The sequence below is a fragment of the Callithrix jacchus genome, chromosome 10, assembly GCF_049354715.1.
Source record: "Callithrix jacchus isolate 240 chromosome 10, calJac240_pri, whole genome shotgun sequence".
NCBI classification, from domain to species: Eukaryota; Metazoa; Chordata; class Mammalia; order Primates; family Cebidae; genus Callithrix; species Callithrix jacchus.
Window position 1 is genome coordinate 83,362,893 of NC_133511.1, and position 18,026 is coordinate 83,380,918.

Sequence of the window (18,026 nt, forward strand, 5' to 3'; positions counted from 1 at the left end):
CTCTCTCAATAGCACCTGAATATCAGAGCCAGGGAAAGGCAAGAAATATGACAACAGTCATGAATATCACAAGTAACGTTTGAAAACCACTTTTTATCCAATTTTCTCACTGGCCTAGATCCAACCAGAATAAGTCCCAGGAATCTAAATGGCCAACTTTAGATAAAGAGCCTTTTTTCTTAATTGATTATTCCCCTTCTCCTAACAAATTTATAATGACATATACTCGCTATTGGGCAGATGTTGCCTTGACAGGCCCATAAATAATTGAGGGCCCTTTTATTACCTAAAACTATTTTAACCAGCACATTTACATAGAATCTGAGGCTTCTTGTCCTCAGATTTTTTCCCTCAAGACCGAACAAAACACTGGGCTCCATGAGCCACTTAAAAGCTTTTAGAGCGGCTGCCAACCTTATGAGACTCAGGGAACAGGCTTGCTAGAGAGTACTTTGTCAGTCCCCCTTCATCCTCAGGTATTGGGAATGTTGGCACTGTTGCAATCCAGTTTCCTTTCATAGAGGACCAGCTGTCACATAGACTAGAAGGAGGTCCGAGGGCAACTGAAGGTTCTGTTTGAGGATTCTCCTCGGTGTTACCTGAAGGCCTCTGGACTAACTCCAGCCCCCAACAGCCCATCAGGCTGTCAGCATCAGGACTTCTGGAAATTTCTATTGCATTTACTTCCTTGCTTTTTGCAGCTACTAGTTCTCCTATTCCTTCTTGGTATGCAATGTTGTGGGTATTTTTACAGACTGGGAGATAATCCTGTTAAGCAAAATCAGCAAGTGTCTTAGAAATGAGGAATGTATCTCAAAGAATTGTTGTTTTTGTGATTTCCTTGAGACAGGGAGACTTCAAGATTTCAGTCTAAACTTTCACTTAGTAAGGGCCTTTTCTGTTGTGCAATGATAGACATTCATGGTGCTGTATAGGGGGATGTTTCACCCTAAGCGAATACCCTTTTCTCCATTGGGTTGGTTTTTCCTTCATGTAAGAGCTCAGCCCAGTGAATTTAAGCAATCCCCCTATGAGACAAACTAGTCTTTTTCTGCAGGGCGCCATATTATGGGAATAGCCTATGAAGCCCCAAATCTCTCTTTCTAACCTCTGCTTGGAAAGAATTTGGAGTCAGAATTTTTTTCCTAATACTTCAAACCCTGCAGTGCCACCTAGTGGGATGGGATTTTTCTTTGTGAGAAGCCTTGTTGCCCCTTTGCCCAAACCCTGGTTCCCCTATTCCTTTCCCTCTTATATCCCTCTCTCAGTGAACAGGCCCCATGACCTATTTGTAAGCAGAAGAACTCCCCTTTCAACAGCTGGGAGGAAGCTACCCTAGCAAGACAGATTTTAGCCTCAGTGTTATCCCCATTGGATGGAGGACAGCCACTCAGTTCTTACGTTCTTTTGAGGCATCTTCTGCATACAGCTACATTGGCATCTAAGTGAGAAAGTGATGATCTTAGGTTTAGAAGTCAATCAATCTCATTCTCTAGGAATTCATGACTTTGCCTGGGTGGTAGTAAGAGGATGTAAGGATAAAGTTAAAATGCTCCCTTCCTTAAAGGGTCTTGCCCAAATTGAACTACTCACAATCTTTCCCAGGGCCCTGGGGAATCTTGGGAGCCTTATGGGCCAAGTAGGTCTAGGAATCCAGCAGGTGGAGAGCTAGAGCCTTGAGCAGGTGAGCACAAGCTAGCTCCTCCATATTCATGGGTGAAGGTCATACTTGCATCCTTGGGTGGCACCTATAATGGTTGCCAGGAACCTGAGGAAATGGTGGGGAAGAGGAGAAGGGGGATGCTTCTTCTGTCTTCTCTCTACCCTAGGTCACTCCAGAAGGACAAAGGAGACTACAGGATGCCTTTTCTCTCCTCTTTTTCTAGATATGTAACAGATCATCTCCAGTTGTATAACAAATCATCTCCAGCCATCTCTTCTCAAGTGCATTCTGAAACACTGGAACTCCTTTGACATTCAGACTCTGAAGAAAGAGTGCCTTGTATTCTTTTGCACTTGGGCATGGCCATCTTACCAGCTGCAGGATGGGGAGGCCTGGCCTCCTGAGGGAAGTGTTAATTTTAATACCATTCAACAACTAGATCTTTTCTGCAGATAGGAGGGCAAATGGTCCAAGGTACCTTATGTGAAAGGCTTCTTTGCCTTGCAAGACAACCCAGATCTTTGTCAGTGTTGTAGAATTGGCCCAGCTCTCCTAGCAGTTACATCAGGCAAGTCCACAGAGGATAATTCTCCCAACTCTGAGAAACAAACACCTAGGAAACACTCTACTGAAAATGGTCAAATAGGTCGTTAATGTTTGTGAAACCCATCTTAAAAATAATCCCCTTAACAGATGGCTTCTTCCCTGCCACACTCAAAGGATGGGAAGTTACCCAGGGGAGGACTGGCAGATAGACTTCACCCATATGCCTAAAATAAATGGCATTCAATATCTTTTGGTGTGGGTGGATACCCTCATTTACTGGGTAGAGGCATTCCCATGCCAAACAGAAAAGACCTCTGAGGAGGTGAGAATACTATTAAATAAATAATTTCTTGCTTCGGTCTCCATAAGTACTTCCAAAGCAACAGTGGCTCCTCATTTAAAGCAGCCTCTATCCAGTGGGGCTTAAAAGGCACTAGGCATATAGTACCATCTTCATCGTGCCTGGAGACCACAATACTCATACTCAGGAAAGGTAGAGAAAACAAATGATATTATCAAAAGATGCCTCAGAAAACTCTCTCTCAGGAGATTCACCTTTCTTGGGTGACTCATCTCCCCTTAGTCCTACTGAGGATAAGAAACACTCCTTCAAAGTTGGATTTGAGCCCTTTTGAAACTATGAATGGGTGGCCTTTCCTTATCAATTATCTTTTATGAGACTAGGAAATCTCTGAATTAGTCAAACATATAACTTCCCTGGGCCACTTCCAATGGGAATTAAAACAGCAACTGGAAGCCCAACCCCAAGAAATAGGACAACCTTTACTGAACCTCGGAGACTTAGTACTGGTGAAGTCTCTCCCTTCTCTTTCCCACCTCTAGGCTCCAGGTGGGAGGGACCTATACTGTTTGCACCCATTCAGCAGTGAAAGTTGCAGGAATCAACTCTTGGATTTATCATACTTCAGCCAGGGCTTGGAAAGCAGAAGCAGCAGCCCCTGACAGCCCAGAAGAGCATCCCAGATACGGATGTGAAGAAGTTGAGGACCTTAAACTGAAAAGAACAAAAGATAAGTAAATGAATGAGGACTACCTGTCTAGCTCAGTCCTACCTTTACCCTGCCAGATTCCTTCCATTATTTCCACCTTTCCTTTCAAGATCTACCATCATCAAGTGTTGCAACTTCTTTTTCACACATATTTGTGACGAGACTTTGATTGTCCTTGGTATCAGATCTGCAACTTTACAGACCTGCAAAGGGAGGTTCAGCATTTTAACTGATAAAACCTCAGATGTAAATTGTTCACCACACCATACTTGCAGGGATTATTTTGCTGACTTTACTTTTTGCAGTAGGGCTATCCACTGCACCGCCTGTAGGAATGCTGACTGGATTCTGAATCCTGACTCTAGCACCTCCTGACTGGAATATTCAGAGAGTATCAATTGCTGTGATACTTGGCTTACTTATTATCCTTATAGCAGGGATAATAGTCACAGACAAAAAGTAAACCTGAAAGTTTTACTATTGCTGAGTCTGCTAGGGCTTTTAATGGGGTTTGGGAATATATCACACCCTTTAGCCTCTGCAGTATCAGCCATGGCCCATTTATATGAGACTAATTACTGAGTCTGACCTGAGTGGTTTGCTCAGTTCAGTAACACTAAGGGACCTCTTCATGACCTGGTTCTTGCTGTCTTAAGATTCCCTTTCTTAGCTTTACCTTTAACTATTGAAGACTTGTCAGGCATGAATGGAACATGGTATGGGAGCACTTTCAACTGGGTAACTAACTCCTCCCAGGAAAGCATTTCCTTCCTGGTACCGGAAAACACTTTCCCTAAAGATAAACTTCACACCCTCAGGGTAGGAAAAGTTGGCCAAATAATAGCAAATGCCTCTTCCTGCTTTAAAAGCAGAGGGAAAGGATCATATCTGGGAGATCTCAGATATGTAACAACACACCTGTAATTGCCAAAAGCTCAGACATTTGGAGAAAAAGACACAATAAGGATGATCTAAGAAAATTGGAAGCCTTATATATGGGGAGGCTTTTGGAATCTAGCCTCTTCTCCTGGTTGGAAGTCCTGCTGGGAATGGCAGGTTCTGGGTAACTGCCCTGACACATGGCATTATAATGTAAAAAATAACACATGAGCCTTCCCAGACATGCACCCTCATGGAATTCCAGACCCCTTTTTATGATGCTTAGTAGTAGTGGCCTACAAATCTGTGGGTGTACAGGAGACTTCTGGACTGAGAGCCCCTGCCACAAGGATTATCCTAGATATTGGTTGGGACATATTGTGTCCCTGGTCTTTCAAAACTCCATTTGTCAAGTGGACCCTTCTCATTTAGCATGTAAAATTCCACATGGCATCATGAGTGACTATCCTGAGTATGGATATCCCTATGCCAAAGATGTTCCTATTATATTTAAGAGGGGGACGCTCTTAAGATATGAGAAAGATCTGCCTGTGTCTCTCACAAGCTACAACTTAGAACTGGACCTTCAAGGGTAGAGTTTTATTTCCTTTGTGGCTCCTGGCTACACTTAATCCTCTCTAGGCACTGAAAGGAAACCTGCACTATTGTGACAGTGGTCCCTGACTTATTATTTCTAAATTCCACTGATACGGCAGCATCATCTGGGGACATCCCTAGCCTAGCCTCTTTTCTAGCGACTGTGCGATTTCAGATGTGCCGAACAAAGAGGTCTGTCATTTCCATGCCCTCGTATGGAGATTTAACTGAAGGAGAAGATTGCATAGGACATACATGCACATGACAATGCTTAGAAAAACCACGGATAGGGGATTTTATAGCTAGAGGCCTATTTTGGTTTGCTGGTATTCCTCTCCTTGAAAGATCAGCATTTAATATTTTTATTATGATGCAACAAGAGTAGAAGGCAACAGTAGGAGCCATAGAAACACACCAATAATCCAAAATATCTTTAGCCTCAGTAGTTATGCATAATAGACAGGCCTTAGATATCCTATGGCCAAAGTAGGGGGTACCTGTGCACTTTTTAAAAGAAACATGTCGATTCCAGATCAACACCTCTAGTCAAGTAGAAGAAAACCTACAGGTGCTTAAAGATCAAATTAGAATCATTGACAGGTTAAGAGAAAATGTGGGCTCCAGTCCCAGTTGGCTATAATCCCTCCTTAATGGATTCCATCCTTCTTTGTGGAACTGGTTAGCTCCTTTATTAGGGCCCATTTTGCTTGTGTGTTTTGTATGAATGTTTGGACTTCGTATATTCAATACTGTAACAAATTGTTTCCTCTCACTTAGAGGCTATTAAACACCAAATGGTGCTGCAGATGGAACGATGCATAGACACACCATTCTTCCAGGGACCCTTAGACTGATCTTAGGAGGAGCCCTAATTGCTATAACCCCAATGATGCCCCCTTCCAGCAGGAAGCAGCCAGGAGCGGTCATCGTCCACTTTCCCCAACAGCAGTTGGGGTCTCCACTCCTGAAGTGGGGAATGAGAGAGGATGAAGGAAGGCAGGCAGTTAGGGTGGGTCCTTGGTAAAAGTATTTCAAATGAAAGAACACCAAACTGCAGGCACAGATAAGATAACTTGCATGGGGGGCTTGCCTTAGACATGTTCACAGCTGCATCAGTAAGAAAGGCTACACAAGAGACGTGCCCAGACATGCTCACAATGGAAAATTCTATCTCTTGAGACATGTGCAGTAAGGGGAACAAAGCCACATGGAGTAGCTCAAGCTAAGAGCTTGCATGTACACTGGAGGACAGGGTGGAACTACCAAAAATTCATGCCTTAGGCAAATGAGATACCCAGCTCTCATCAATTTCTTATAAAAGCCTCTATATTCAACCATGAAATGATAACCATCTTTTGGACCCCCTCTTGGCAGCGGAGAGCTTTTTTTTGCTTTTTAAACTTTTGCTGCAACCTCATGTTTGGGGTCCATGCTCCTTAATTTTCTTGGTTGTGAGACAAAGAACTTTAGGTGATATCTTGGGCAATGATAGACTGCTACATTGTGGTGCACTGGTGAGCTTGTAACACTCTCAGTTTATTACTGATAACCCCAACATCAGCAATGACACTTAGGGAAAAAGAAAACAAATCCTTTATGATCTGCTTGGTCTCGTGCTTGTTTGCAAAGATGACTCCAATCCTTCCCCCTTCCCTGTGTCCATGTCCATTGCTGTGTAACTTTGCAGTGCCTCCAACCATGTGACCTCTTTCAGCCAATGTAAGGAGACAGCAGTGAAGGCATGCCAATTCTAAGTGTAAGCCTCAAGAGGCTTTGTGTGTCTTCATTTGCTTCCTCGTGTGCTTCTAATGGTGCTGAGAGAAGGGCAAGTCCAGGCTAGCCTGCTGGAGGATGAGAGATGCTGGCTACCACATTCTTGTTGCTCCAGTGGAGGCCAGGCTAGATTAGATGACAACCACCTGACTCCATGTGAGCAAATCTGAGATCAGCAGAGTTGGCAGAGCCAAGTCTCCAATACTTGGAAAACACTTTTCTTATGTAAAACATATAAAATTAATATATAAAATTTTTTAAAGCCACCATTGTACACTGGTGCTATTACACAGCATAAGCTAAGTGCTACAACTCAGGAAGCTGTGCTTTGACCAAAAGGAATGTGGTAGCCACAGGTGCCTCTGAGACCCCTCAGGAGAGCGTCTGTGTGAGGAGTGCAGTCAGCTGACAGGCTCCTGCTGAAGATCTCCAGGATCTGCTTCAGTATTCCAGCTGGTGCCATACTGTCCCCGGACTGCTCCTGCCATTGACTGAGCAGGGCAGGAGCTCCCTGTTGGGAGCTGATACTGGAATTCTGTACTACATCCCCAGATCTCCAGCTGCTGATCTCGAGGACCCGGGGTGGCCAAGACTTTCAGTTGTACTGGAATGATGTACTGAATGATGCTGGAATAACATCATTTTGTTTGATGTCATGTTGTTATCACATTAACAGAAAAAAAAATCAGTTCCCAACCTGAGCCACTGTCTGTGTGGAGTTTTCATGTTCTGCATGGGCTTTTCCTTTTTTTTTTTTTTTTTTGAGATGGAGTCTCGCTCTGTAGCCCAGGCTGGAGTGCAGTGGCATGATCTCACCTCACTGCAACCCCCGCCTCCCTGGTCTCAGTTCAAGCAATTCTCCTACCTCAGCCTCCCAAGCAGCTGGGATTACAGGGACAAGCCACCATGCCCAGCTAATTTTTGTATTTTTTAGTATAGATGGGGTTTTACCACATTGGCCAGTCTGGTCTTGAACTCCCAACCTTGTGATCTGCCTGCCTTGGCCTCCCAAAGTGCTGGGATTACGGGCATGAGCCACCGTACCTGGCCCTGCATGGGTTTTCTTCAGGTACTCTGATTTCCTCCCACATCCCAAAGATGTGCACTTTCAGTAAATTGGGTTGTCTAAATGGTGCCAGTCCAAGTGAGTGAGGGGGTGGCTGTGAGCATGCCCTACAACAGGATACCATCCTCTCCAGGGTTGATGCCCACTTAGTACTCTGAGCTGCTGGGATAGTATCTGGCCACCCACAACTCTGCACTGGAATCATTGGGTAATTATTACTTTTTAGTTTAGTTTAGTTTTTTTTTTTTTTTTTTTTTTGAGACAGTCTTACTCTGTCACCCAGGCCAGAGTGCAGTGGGACAATCTTGGCTCACTGCAACCTCCACTGCCTGGGCTCAAGTGATCCTCCCACCTCAGCTTCCTGAGTAGCTGGGATTACAGGTGCATGTTACCATGCCTGGCTAATTTTTTGGTGTTTTTTGTAGAGGTAAGGTCTTGACATGCTGTCCAGGTTGGTCTCAAACTCCTGAGCTCAAGCTATCCTCCTGTCTTGGGCTCTCAAAGTGCTGGGATTACTGGGGTGAGCCACCGCACCTGGCCTAGTAATCATTCTTAAATGTATATATGTTTACATTTATATGTATATTTCAGTGTTAAATATTAAAGTGTTTGGTCTTTATTTAGAAGTTTGATTATATGTTTATGACCAGAAATATGATGTGAATTTCTTTTTTTTGAGCCGGAGTTTCACTCTTGTTACCCAGGCTGGAGTGCAATGGCCTGTCTTGGCTCACTGCAACCTCCACCTCCTGGGTTCAGGCAATTCTCCTGCCTCAGCCTCCCGAGTCGCTGGGATTACAGGTACACGCCACAATGCCCAGCTAAGTTTTTTGTATTTTTAGTAGAGACGGGGTTTCACCATGTTGACCAGGTTGGTCTCAACCTCTTTACCTCGTGATCCACCCGCCTCGGCCTCCCAAAGTGCTGGGATTACAGGCCTGAGCCACCGCGCCCGGCCCGTGAATTTCTTTCTTATAGCAGTTAGCCTATTGGAAAATTGGTTTTGCTCTACATTATTTTATTAAAAAGTTATAGTTTTCAAAGATCCTATCAACTACATTAAGTGAGGACTTACTGTACCCTGAGGTACATTTTAGTCCTCCCTGGTTCCCCTGCCTCTCCCTTCACAGCCTGCACTGGAGTCTGAGGCTTTCCCGCCTACAGCCTCTCCCCTTTATCTTTCACGGAAACCACCCCTAATAACTCACTTGTACTTCTAACCCCATCTGGAAAGCTGCTTCCTGGAAGATTCAAACTGATACAAGGGGGACTAAAGGATGAGAATGAGGGAAGTAACCCATTCACCGCTTATTTGAGATGGGGAATCACCTGAAGGACTTTGGCAGAGACAGATGGCAGAGACGACAAGGTTTCTCAGAGAATGTGTGAGTAACTGGAGTGGCTTTTCCTGAGGACCCAGACAGCCTGCTCAAGAGCAGTTGGAGCTGCCCTCCTTGCATGGAACTATGGAATGATTTTAATTCTACTTCCCAGGTGAATGGGAAACCAAGGATGCAGCAGGCATTTAACAAAAAGGAATCTGCGTCTCAGTCAGGACTGTATTGCATTGCTTCTCTCTGGACTAACTTGAAGTTACTCCCTTTCCCCCAATAATAATGGCATTGTGAAAAAAGTTGGAATTGATCAAGTGGTGTAAAGAGTAAACAGAGGAAAGACTACCCAACGTCTGGTTTGCTTCATTTGGTGGCTGATGATCTGGGGAGGAGGAGGTTGGGACCTATTTGTGTTGCAAGGAGCAATATCATTTCATGAAGGGAAGGTACATGGCTGACAAAAGGGCTAACTGGAGCCTATGAACTAAAGACAGCTGCTAGGTAGTGCCACCCTGTGCTGCACACCTGAACATCGTTGCTTCTCCCAGTGAAGGTAATAAGATATGGGGTTGCACAGGCACTTTGTCTTACTCATTCCACTCACTGGCCTTGGTGCCTGCCAGGAACTGAGGTCAGGGGAAAAGGCAGAAGTTCACACTCCTGGAGCCAGGTTGGCCAGTCCAAGCAGCCTGCTCTTCACATTACTCCAGAGTTGGACCTGCCCAGGCTGGAACTAGAATAGGGTGTGGGTTAGCACCTGTTTCCCCTCCTATAAAGAGTCAGTGCTCTGGGCAAGTAGATCTGGCAGAGGGATGGCCCATAACCCAGAATCCAGCACAACAAAAGGCACTTCTGGCCCAGCTCTGACCATCCCCACTGTTCTTCCTTTCCCCAGCTTCTTTCAAGCTGGAATCAATCTGCTGTTCGGACCTGAGGTCAACATGACTTTAATGTACAGAATTCATGTCTTCTTTCCAAAGTTATCTGCACACTTGGTACAACACAGAGTGTCTGATTTCTAGGTCTGGGAAGACCTCAGAGGCCCCGGGGAGCCCAGAGACCTGTGGAGTGCCAGGGAGGCTCTCCTGTGAATGCAAGCTCCCTGAGAAAGTTCTCCTTAGAAAAGGATGCACAGGAGGAGCTCAGGTGAAGGACAGAGCATCCTGCCTGTGGAAAGTGGGCCCTGGAGAAGCTGCATGAGTCCTCTCCAGCAGAAGGGCCAGAGGTACACATTAGTGGTGCTCAGGTGTGTCTCATGGTGAGATTGGCTAGAGATGCCGAATCCACAGGTGTTAGGCCTGGGCAGGTTCCAATATGAGATAGTCCAGTTTTTCAAGACTTTCACACAGGAAGAGGGTGGCCTGGCTTTGCTTCCCTGTGAAGTTCAGGACTGAGGCCCAGGACACATCTCACACCATTGATAAGAGTTAGGGACAGATGGGTGGCAGATGTGCCCAGTCAGGCTGCTCTGACGCCTGACTGGCTGGGAGAAGAATAGCCTGGAAGGCAAAAACCCCAGTCTTCCTGTGAGAAGGGGTAAGATGGCAGGCTCACCATGCACGTGGGCCGGAGAAAGTGCTAGGGAGGTTGTTCTGACACCATAGATGATTTGGACGTAATCTAGGCAGTCACAGAACAGCCAAGCCTGCTGTCAGTTTTGAATCTGGGATCTCAGGGAGGCCCAGGGGCTTCCTGAGTTCCACCTTCCCTCTTGCCCTTGGTCTGGAGACAACTTTCTCCCTCTGGTGAATTTGACACTTAGAACAAGGTACAACCCTACTAAAAGCTGGAGCTCAGGTCACTGGGACAGTGTGCTGTGGGGAAGAGGGGGAGGGAAGAGCAGGGCTCTGGCATTAGATATAGTCAGACTGAAATCTTGGATCTGCCTCTTACTAGCTGTGAGATCTTAGCAAATTACCTCCTGCTATAGGCTAAATGTCTATGTCCCCCTAAAATGCATATGTGAAATCTGAATGCCCAAGGTGATAGTATTTGGAAGTGGGGCCTTTGGGAGATGATTAGGTGATAAGGGTGGAGCCCTCATGAATGGGATTGGTGCCCTTATATAACAAGGCCTCAGAAAGCTCCCTCACACCTCCCACTTTGTAAGATTACAGGGGAAAGACAGTCTATTTAAGAAGCAGACCTTTGGCTGGGCACAGTGGCTCACACCCGTAATCTCAGCACTTTGGGAGGCTCAGGCGGGTGGATCACGAGGTTGAGAGATCGAGACCATCCTGGCCAACATGGTGAAAGCCCATCTCCACTAAAAATACAAAAATTAGCTGGGTATGGTGGCACATGCCTGTAGTCCCAGCTACTTGGGAAGTTGAAGCTTGAACTTGAGAGGCGGAGGTTGCAGTGAGCCAAGATCACACCACTGCACTCCAGCCTGGACGACAGAGCGAGATTCTGTCCACCCCCCACCCCCCAAAAAAGCAGGCCTTCAGCAGACATTGAATCCACTGGAACCTTGATCTTGGGCTTCCTAACCTCTAGACTGTGAGTAATAAACATCTATTGTTTATAAGCCACCCAGTCTATGGTATTTTGTTATAGAAGCCTGAATGGTCTAAGACACCAACCCTTCTGATCCTGTTTCCTCATCTGCAAACTCAAAGGAGAATGGTGCTTCTCTCATAGTCCTGCTGGGCCACAGTGACACACAATACTTCCCTTCTCCTTTCAGGGGCCCTGGAGCGAGCCAGCTCTGCACACAGCGTGTGGACAGGCCAGGCTGCTTCCTCTGCTGTCATGTGATGACTAACAAATGAAGTCCTGGAGGCAGAATATCAGAAACAAAATTACCACAGATGTTCTGGCTGGGCTGAGTGGCGCTCAGGTGAACTTCTTTGTCCAGTTGAGGCCAGTGCCATAGAGAAAGGTGCCCCAGGTGGAGGTAGCGCCATCAGTGGGCAAGAACACCTTTGCAGAGAAGAGACTTGGTTGAACTGTCTCTCTATGCCTGGCGCTTTCCAGCCCCTCCCTGGACTACGCTTAAGGCTGGAGGTCTCCCTCAGAGTTGGTGGAAAACCTAGGACCAGGGGCCCTGATTTTCTCTGCTGAAGTAAGTCTTCTCCGTGGCCAGCAGGTGGCGCGAAGCCCTCAGTTCTGTGGACTTCAGACTCTCAAGCAGCCTTAAGGTCTGTGATGGGTGGAGGAAGGTTACTATGGATGGGGCTCCAAGGATGATGCCAGCAGCTCCTCATTAGTGAGTCTGGCCCTTCTCCTTGGCCTTAAGGGCAGCTGAGCAGAGTCCCAAGAGCCAGGCTCCTAGAATGCTGGGCTGACTCTGAGTAGCTTTCCCCCCATCACCCTCTAAACCAGAAATGGGTCAGCTCTGCAAGGAAAGGAATCAGTGCTGGAGACTGGGTGGGTGCCAGAGAGGGCAGCTCAGACCAGCAGTGGCAACTTCCTGGCCCCTTGGCCATGCCTCTGGAGCCACCTGGGACAGACCCTCACTGATGCCCTGTCTGCAGGCCTCACACTGTAGCAATAACCCTGGATTTTTGTCCTGTATGCCATCCATCTCTCATCCATTCATTCATTTGTTCATTCGCATAGCACCTATGCAGTGTAAGCCAGCCACAGTGCTGAATCACAGTCCCTGACCTCAGGAAGCCATGGACTTGGGGATGGGGAGGCAAACCCCTAAATGCAGGCAGAAGGAGAATGCCCATAGTGCAGGGGAAGGAAGGGAACTTCACTTTCCAGAGAAATCAGGGAAGGTTTGGAGGAGGCATCATTCGGCCTGGATTTTTATGGATTTGACAGACAGAGAGGAGGCCTGGGAGGTCTAGGCCAAGGGAATAACACAAGCAAAGGCTGGGAGGTAGGGAGCTCAACATTACGTGCCAGGAGGGATAGGACGGTGAGGGAGACCAGGTCATAGGCATTGTCACAGCCCCAAAAATCATGGTCTCAGCTGGGAGGGGGCACCATGGGGAAAGAAAGACCCGGCAAAGAAATATGACCAAGGGCAAAATGAAAGCACCATCTCTCTTTAACGCTTGTTTGGCCAGTTTTCCCATCATTTAGCTGATTCAGCAGCAATCACAAGAGTTAACATTTATTGAGCACTTACTATAGACCAGGCACTTAAGCATTTTACATATTTTTCATTTACTCCCAAAACAATTCTATGAGGTAGGTACTATTAGCATCCATGTTATAGATGAGGCAACTGAGACACAGAGAGATTAAATTACTGACAAAAGTCATACAGCTAGAGCCAGGATTTGAACCCAGGCAGTTGGCTTGAGAGTTAGTGCTCCAACGACTACATTAATGCCTATAATACCCCTCTCCTTGGGCACTCCAGCCTTCCAGCAGGTCCCTGGGAGTAGAGACAGAGCCCATGGCTGCAGAGCCGGGTGAGTGCCCAAAGGTTGAGTTGGCCAGACAGGCTGACAGGGCAGGGCCACCTGAGGCAGGAGAGGGAAAGTCCCCCTGAGCTGGGGGAAGAGGTGCCAGCTTCCCACTTCTCCCCTGGCCTCCCTGCTAGGGTCTATAGTGCCTCTTGAAGGGGTGGCAGCTGCCAGCCCTGCTTCCCTTCCCACCAGCATGCTTGCTGCCTCCCCAGCAAGAACAGCCCAGAGTTAAGGTCATGAGGGGGAGGCTTTATTGACAATGGAGAAGGCAGAGTTCTAGGAAAGTTCGCACAGCACTGCTGCAAGGGTCCAGGCGCGGGTCAAACCCCTCAGAACCTCAGGGACCTCACTCCCTCCCACCATCCTGAACCTTCCAACACCTTTTCCAGCAACCCAAAGACACACAACCCCAAGCCACTCTCTGGACAGAGTGAGTGGCAGCCACTGCTGTGGAGCCAGGACTGGAGTTGGGTCTGAGGCCCATTGTGTATGGTGGGCACAAGACCCCCCATCCTCAGCCTCTGGGGACAGGTGGGAAGTAGGCAGGGGCAGCAGCCTCAGCCTATGGAGCACTCAGTGCAGGAGGCTGATGTGTCAAAAGGCAGGGGCACTGCGCATCTCCACCTCCCTGTGCCTGAGCAGGGCTCCGCAAAGCTGAGCCTCCTCAAGTCACCTTCCCCTGCTGCCTCCCCTTCCAGCCCTGAAACTGGCCCTTGGAGGGGACCCCTGTCAGCCGCAGCCTGTCCCTGTCGGTGCAGACTCCACAGCTCCAACCCTTCAGCTGGAACGAGCTCTCTCATCAACTGCCCTCCCCTGCTGGCCAGCCCCAGCCCTTAGCCTGGTGCTTTTTCAGGGACCAAGGAGAGCTGGGGCCTGACCACAGGCATTTCTTGGAACCATAGAAGCAAAACAGCAGCCCTCAGGGGATTGTCCTTCCCCAGCCACCTGCCCAGTGTGTGGCTGGTTGATTGTCGGGACCCAGAGCTGGCTGGACACCCAGCTTTAGGGCCCATCACCTCCCACAGCCTCTGCAGCCTTGGGCGGGAGAGAGGGGTGAGCCAGTCCTGAATCGGGCTGGGAGGAGCAGGGACAAAAATAACTTAGTACAGGTTCCTGCTAAGGCCAGAAATAGCGTAGTGACAAGTGCCTTGTAACACCCTGGACGAGCAGCAGGGGGAGGCTGAGCTGAGGACGGCGCAGCCTCACACCAGGCCCTGGCTGGGCTACATACCATACCGCACAGTCCGTGTGCACACGCAGGTGGGAGGGGGCCTGAGAGACCATGGCTCAGGACAGGGAATCCGGAGAGATGCTGAACTTGGGCTTGGACTTGGCCATGGCCACGCTGCGCTTGCGCAGGGGTCCGCGGGCTGAGGCGAGTGTCAGAGCTTCCAGTAGGCTGTGGTCCTCATCAAGCTGGCGGGCCGTGCAGAGTGGTGTGGGCACTTTGATGGTGTTGCCAAACTTGGAGTAGTCCACAGAGTAGCGTCCGTCCTCCTCAGCTACGATGGGGACAAAACGCTGGCCCCACAGGATCTCATCAGCCAGGTAGGAAGTGCGGGCCTGGGTGGTGATGCCGGTGGTTTCCACCACACCTTCCAGGATGACGATAATCTCGAGGTCCTGGTGGTGGTGCAGGTCACTGGGCGCCAGGTCGTACAGCGGGCTGTTGGCATCGATGACGTGGTAGATGATCAGCGGGGCCACTAGGAAGATGCTGTTGCCACCCACGCCGTTCTCCATGGGGATGTCCACCTGGTGGAGGGGCACCACCTCGCCCTCGGGGCTGGTGGTCTTGCGCACCACCTGCATGTGGATGGTGGCACTGATGATCATGCTCTTGCGGAGGTCACCCACACGCAGCATGAAGCAGAGGCGGCCGTGGCGCAGGGCGATCACCGCGTGCTTGCTGAAGATGAGGGTCTCGGCCCTGCGGTGGGCCTGGGCAGTCTTCATGAAGATGCAGCCCAGCATGATTGCGTTGATCATGAGCCCCACGATGTTCTGCACGATGAGGATCAGGATGGCAAGCGGGCACTCCTCAGTCACCATGCGCCCGCCAAAGCCAATAGTCACTTGGACCTCAATGGAGAAAAGGAAGGCAGATGAAAAGGAGTGGATACTGGTGACGCAGGGCTCAGCAGCGCCCTCCCTGGGGGCCAAGTCGCCGTGGGCGAAGGCAATGAGCCACCAGGCCATGGCGAAGAGCAGCCAGCTGCACAGGAAGGACATGGTGAAGATGAGCAGCGTGTGTGGCCACTTGAGGTCCACCAGCGTGGTGAACACGTCCTGCAGGAAGCGGCCCTGCTCCCGGATGTTCTTGTGGGCCACGTTGCAATTGCCTTTCTTGGACACAAAGCGGGCCCTCCGCTCCCGGGCACGGTACCTGGGCTCGGCAGGGTCCTCTGCCAGGCGTGTCAGCACGTACTCCTCGGGGATGATGCCCTTGCGGGACAGCATGGCTCCGGTGACCCCCGGGGAGGGGCTTCCCCCATCGGAGGCACCCCTCTGATGTGGCCTAGGGCCTCACTGCGGCGTTCTCTCCGTGGGCTCCCTCTCAACCTGAGGCCGTGCTTAGCCTGGGCTGGCCTCACTTCCGAGATGCCTCCCCACCAGATTCTGCCTCACTTCCACCTGGGTCCCGCTTCACTTCTTAATACCAGCCTCATCCTTGAGCCCACCTGCCTGCCGCCTAGACAGCCCCCAACCCAGCCGGCTCTCCACCTGGCCCTGGGTCCCCGCCCAGCTCCCCCCACCAGCTGACCACCCCTGGGCCTCCCGCTGAGAGCCGTTCTCCCCGCCCAGCCTGCCTTCTCAGCCCAGATCAGAACTTAACACCTCCGGATCTCTCCCACTAACCGGACCTCACCCCCAGCCCACGGGTCTCCCGCCTCACCCGCCTGGACCCCGGGATCCCAGGCTTCAGCTCAGGTCCTGGCCACCCCGCCCCGTCTCCCCTCCAGGTGCTCCCCCTAAGTCCTACTCCACCCCTCCCGGAGCGCCCCCGCGGCTCTCCGGACCTCCCTCCAGCTTTCGTCCTCGCTGTCTCCTTGGGATCCTGCGTTCTCCGGAGTCACCACCCAACCAGGCTCAACTCCGGGTCGCCGGCCCCGCGTGCGACCTGGCCAGGCTGACTCCGAGCCGCGGCCTCCCGGTCCCCACAGCCCGCCCGCCCGCGCCACGGCCCCGGCTCAGCGCCTGGTCCCGGCCCCGCCCGTCGCCGCCGCTGCACCTGCTCCTGCTCCTCACGCCAAGGCAGTCGCCTCCCCGCCCCCTCTCGCCGTCCGGGCGCTTGCAGCTGGCCGTCCTCTCGTCCGTCCGTTTGTCCGTCCGCCGAGACCGACCTGGTCTCCGGGCTAGGCTGGGGTCGAGGACGGCGGGAGGGGGGCGCACGAGGAGCGGAGTGGGGCTGGGGACCGCCAGGGGGAGCCCGACCTGCTCCGGCGCGGAGGGGGCGGGGCGGGGCTTGCTCCGGCCCCGCCCCCGCCCCCACCCTCCCTTCCTGGGACTCACAACCTGGCCTTCGGGGTTTGTCCGCTACGCGGGATCCAGAGGTTACTCCTGCCCGGGCTCTATGAGAGTGGGGGGCGGGGAGGGATCTGTGACCCGCCCTCCCATTCTGGGGCCGCCACCCTGTCTCCCTGGCTCCCCTCCCCCAGTATCTCTATCCGTATTTGGGTCAATCATCCGCCTCTCCGCAGCGCCGGGTTTGCCGGTTCCCCGGGAAGGAGGCGCTGAGAGGCAGCTCCACCAGTCCCGGGGCTGGGGGAAATTAGGTGGCCGGAGGACTTCTCAATTCACAGCGTCTTCTCTTTAGGGATGCTCTTAATCTTAGTCTTGAATCCTTTGACAATCTGATGGAAGCTCGGACTCCCTCCCATTAAAAAAAAAAAATAGGGCCTCAGCAGGTGCAGGAGAGGAACACAGTTTAACACCTGCTACTGCTGTGGGGCAGCCTGGGCCGCTCCATCTTCTCAACCATTCTGGCCCTACTTTAAAGAAGGTTTGAGCAGAGGGCACTTGCTTTACATTTTCTCACACCTGTCACCTGACTTCTTCCACCTTAGATTAAGGGTGGTATTTAGGCCTGAGTAGTGTGTTAGGGCTGCCTGAGGCACTGGGGGACCCAGGCTTTTGGTTCAGGCATGGTGGTGTTTCTGGTCAGCCTGAGGTTGCCCTGTGGCATGGACCCTGGTTCTCAGCTGGGAGGGAAAGCCTGCTAAATCTCTGTTTTAGAACAGTAACAGCTTACCCCTCTCTGTGGCTCAGATCCTTATGGAGAAACCCCTGACCATCTGTGGCCATTTTGTTGGAGTGGGGGCTTGAGGCAGGGGCTGGAAAGGGCAGTGTGGCTAGGAGCCACAGTGGGGCAGAGGATGCATTTATGTTGGAACTTCCTTTCTCTCACTACCCACCTGCAGGCAGGGAGAACACTGCTACAAAGGGTGGGTGTGATCATGGGTTATATTAACAGAGATGCCGTGTCTAGGAAGAGGTGGGTAAAATGAGATGTGCAGGGTGGGAAGCTTAAGGAGACAGGGTTACATGGGGAATCTCTGAGGCAACTGCGGCTGTCCAGCCATCAGAAAAGGAGAGTCCCCCAGGTGTTTGGGCACCATTGCAGAAACACCTGCCCTTGAAGGAGGATGAACTAGTAGTTTTTCCTGGCCCAAAGGGTAGAACCAGGACACTAAGTGGAACAGAGGCAAGCTTTGTTTTCATGTATGCAAGAGTCAGTTCTAATAACAATAACCAGAGATGAGCCACATCTGTGGGGTACCCAAGTCA

At 50.5% G+C, this 18,026-nt stretch overlaps 2 protein-coding genes across 4 annotated transcripts in view; one reads left to right on the forward strand and one right to left on the reverse strand.

Moving 5' to 3' along the window:
* The window catches only part of NCR3LG1 (natural killer cell cytotoxicity receptor 3 ligand 1), an 18,017-nt gene extending 15,301 nt beyond the window's left edge, over positions 1 to 2,716 (forward strand). The window contains 2 exon segments of the mRNA XM_078340705.1: positions 1,909 to 1,937; positions 1,939 to 2,716. Coding sequence (XP_078196831.1) covers positions 1,909 to 1,937; positions 1,939 to 2,317 — 408 coding nt within the window. The 3' untranslated portion in view covers positions 2,318 to 2,716.
* KCNJ11 (potassium inwardly rectifying channel subfamily J member 11) overlaps positions 1 to 16,631 on the reverse strand; it is a 19,929-nt gene extending 3,298 nt beyond the window's left edge. Inside the window, exons 1-2 of one of the 3 annotated variants that reach the window (XM_078340704.1) lie at positions 16,471 to 16,631; positions 12,922 to 15,453 (exon numbers count right to left, since the gene is read on the reverse strand). In XM_078340704.1, the coding sequence (XP_078196830.1) occupies positions 14,526 to 15,437 (912 nt within the window). In that variant the 5' untranslated portion in view covers positions 15,438 to 15,453; positions 16,471 to 16,631 and the 3' untranslated portion in view covers positions 12,922 to 14,525. Of the gene's footprint in view, positions 1 to 12,921; positions 16,076 to 16,470 lie in introns of those variants that run through there. The other 2 variants (XR_013523340.1, XM_078340703.1) reach the window with 2 other exon arrangements.
* Between the last annotated feature and the right edge of the window lie 1,395 nt (positions 16,632 to 18,026).